The 3,241-nt window shown below is 50.4% G+C and overlaps 1 protein-coding gene across 1 annotated transcript in view; it reads left to right on the top strand.

Moving 5' to 3' along the window:
* LOC104273827 (coagulation factor VIII-like) overlaps nt 1–3,241 on the top strand; it is a gene marked incomplete at its 5' end in the record, with an annotated part of 22,432 nt that overhangs the window by 6,150 nt on the left and 13,041 nt on the right. The window contains 4 exons of the mRNA XM_009869276.1: nt 1–109; nt 1,709–1,930; nt 2,210–2,444; nt 2,932–3,106. The exon at nt 1–109 is cut by the window's left edge and continues 26 nt beyond it. Coding sequence (XP_009867578.1) covers nt 1–109; nt 1,709–1,930; nt 2,210–2,444; nt 2,932–3,106 — 741 coding nt within the window. The remainder of the gene's footprint in view (nt 110–1,708; nt 1,931–2,209; nt 2,445–2,931; nt 3,107–3,241) is intronic.

Genomic DNA, 3,241 nt, shown 5'->3' with positions numbered 1-3,241 from the left:
GGGAAAAGCTGGTACTCTGAGCCTGACTCCTCAGCAGCTCCTCAGCCCCTGCCTCACACCAGGATGGAGCTGCACACCATCAATGGCTACATCAATGGCTCGCTGCCTGGTGAGTACCGGTGTGCCAGACACACAGGTGGAGGGCATGGGAGGTGTAACCAGGTCTGTAAATTCAAGACAGCTTAAGAAAGGATGCGAGAGGGACATCAAGAGGAGTTTCCAGTTGATGGATCTGTTCATCCCAGAGGGACTAGCACACCCCAACTCCTTGATCTGCCTTGCTCATTTACGGTGGGGCAGGATCTGCTTCCAACTGTCTGTTTTGCCGAGTGCAGCTGATCTCCTCAGAGGACTCCAGGAACTGTGCTGGTAGCAAAGAGCTTCATCTCTTGTAGTCCTTGTAGCGCTGGGGGAAAAATTCAGCTCTCACTAGCCTGGCTCTGACAACACACTTCTGTAGGATTTGTGGAGTAGAATCATAGAATCATTTAGGTTGGAAAAGACCCTTAAGATCATCAAGTCCAAACTATAAACCTAACACTGCCAAGTTCACTGCTAAACTATGTCCCTAAGTGCCACAGTTTTTAAATACCTCCATGGATGGTGACTCCACCACTTCCCTGGGTAGCCTGTTCCAATGTTTGATAACTGTTTCACCGAATTTGTGCTAATATCCAATCTAAACTTTCCCTGGTGCAACTAGAGGCCATTTCTTCTTGTCCTATCACTTGCTGCTTGGGAGAAGAGACTGACATCCACCTCCCTACAACCTCCTTTCAGGTAGTTAAGGAGAGTAATAAGGTCTCCTCTCAGCTTCCTTTTCTCCAGAAAAGCAACCTCGTGGTCAGACAACGTGTCTGCACGGTGTGTTTCCCCTCAAGAAGGTGTCCATCTCTGCCCAGCAGCCCCCTGTCTGCCTGCAGGACTTGGCCTGAGAGGTGTCTGGTGGAGAGGTAGCAATAGAGAACGGAGGGCCTCAGGATGGAGCCTCCACCCTGTCTCTTCCCAGGCTCTTCGTATCTGTTCCAGTCACCTATTGCACTCAGTGCCAAAACCAAGTGCTTGACTCCATATCTGACGTCGTTTGGCTTCAGCTTCCAGGAACTTGTTCTTGTTGTTCACTTTCCTGCTAGATTACAGAGCCCTTCAGCACACACTGATTTTTCCCCAGGAAAATATTTTTACAATGCAGTCAAGTCCTCTCCCATTTCCTAAGCACACTGAGCTCTTTGAGTCTCTCGGAGGGAAGAATTTTCTCCAGCCTTCAAATAATCCTGGTGACCTCTCTCTGCCCTTTTTGGGGTATTCCGGCTACTGCCGAGGACGTGTTGGAGCCCTGCCACAGATGCAATGTTTTAGTATCAGGTTTGCCACTGCTCTAATCAAATGGTGCCCCTTTCCAGTTCCCAGTTTTCCTATTTCTAGAGTCAAGGAGCACATCTGCCTCTCTTGCCACTGCATCGTGCTGTGACCTCCCACCAGCATGACTCCCAAAGCCCTTGCCAAAGTCCCTCACTCCATAAATCTAGTTTTATCTCAGGAGGATGATGTGGCCTGCGCCTTTGTTTATCTCACAGTCCACATTCACATGTGACTTCTCCAGCTTGAAGCCACCACCTTGCAGGACAGGGAACTCTACTCCGAGTCCATGACACTGAGAGTGGAGACACAGTACTGACTCCTGAGCGCTTTCCTTCTCTCCTGGCAGGTCTCACATTGTGCCTCCAGAAGCCGGTCCACTGGCACGTGATCGGGTTGGGCACTGGGCCAGAAGTCCACTCCATCTTTTTCGAAGGCCACACATTCCTGGTGAGAAGCCACCGTCTCAGCAGCCTAGAAATTTCCCCTGCCACGTATCTCACAGCCCAGACCATGCCAGTAACAGCTGGTTGGTTTCGGATATTCTGCCAGATACTGTCCCATCAGCAAGGTAACCTTATTCTGCAAGGGCTCGGGGGAAAAGAAGTTCAGGGAATGGCTTGGGCTCAGGGTTCTGTGCAGTGCTGCAGCTTCAAGACCCCTCCTGCTCCATAGTGTTACATCCACGTGCAATTTGGCCTGTGACCAGGATGACGTAGGTTGACCAATGTGATGGCCTATTTGATGGGGACAATAGTGAAGAGGACATCTCCCAAGCAGAGCCTGGGGGAGAGTGTGCCTGTGCTGGCATGTCAGTGTGACCCTTTCTGCCCTCCTTGTCTGAACGCAGCTGGCATGGAGGCCATGGTGAAGGTGGAGGAGTGTGTGGAGGAGCGCCTGATGAAGATGGGGAAGCTGTCAGATGAGCCAGAGGACATGGAGTATCCTGAAGAATATGAGGAAGATTATCATGTGATCCAAGTGCGCTCTTTCGCCAAAGATAAGCCTATGATCTGGACTCACTACATCGCAGCTGAGGAAATGGACTGGGATTATGCCCCTGTGAAGCCAGAATCTCTGGATAGGTGAGAGTGGGCATGTGTGCCCACGAGGCTGCTCCTTGAGGCAGCCCTGTCAGATCTTCCACTTTCCCCCAGAAATTTTTTCCCCCTCTGCCCAAAGTGGACAGTTTTGTTCTTCCTTGTTAATGCTAAAAGTATGGATACAGGACAAGGATGGTTGTGGGGAGGCCACGGGAAGGCAGGCTTCATTCCATTTTACCAAATGTCCTGGGGCATTTGCCTCTGTTGACTAGGTCTCCAGGGTCAGCCCCTTCTGAGCAGGCAGCAGTGTCTGGTGACCCTTCTCAACTTAGTTGAGGCTTTCTCCGCTAAAGAAGCACTGAATCACTTGAAACATTATTCCCCGGGATGCATATTGTTACTGCAGAGACAGATGTCCCCACCAGTATTTCCTGGACAGCTGTGTAGGTCCCTGGATGATGGAAGAGCTTGCTCTGGTTCTGACAGCGTCACATTTTGACCATTTGCTCTTTCTCTGCCTTGCTTGCAGAAACATCACAAGCCTGTTCCTGGAGGCTGGCCCTCAGCGGATCGGTTCAAAGTATAAGAAAGTACTATTTGTGGAGTACGAGGATGCGACCTTCAAGAAGCGCAAGGCATCAGATCAACCAGACAAGGGAATTCTAGGGCCTGTCATTAAGGGGGAGGTTGGCGATCAGTTTAAGGTAAGAGTTTGCTTGCTTTGCACAAAGAGGGACTGGAAAGGGAAGCTTCAAAGCTTGATGCTGTTCCTCTTGGTTTGTGGCTAAGGTCTGACATAAGTCCTTGAGGTCCTCTGTCATGTTTTGTAACGTCCGAAG

Source organism: Apaloderma vittatum, unplaced genomic scaffold (genome assembly GCF_000703405.1).
Source record: "Apaloderma vittatum isolate BGI_N311 unplaced genomic scaffold, ASM70340v1 scaffold6370, whole genome shotgun sequence".
Lineage (NCBI taxonomy): Eukaryota > Metazoa > Chordata > Aves > Trogoniformes > Trogonidae > Apaloderma > Apaloderma vittatum.
Note: the sequence above shows the minus strand (reverse complement) of the source record. Positions and strands in the feature narration are given on the sequence as shown.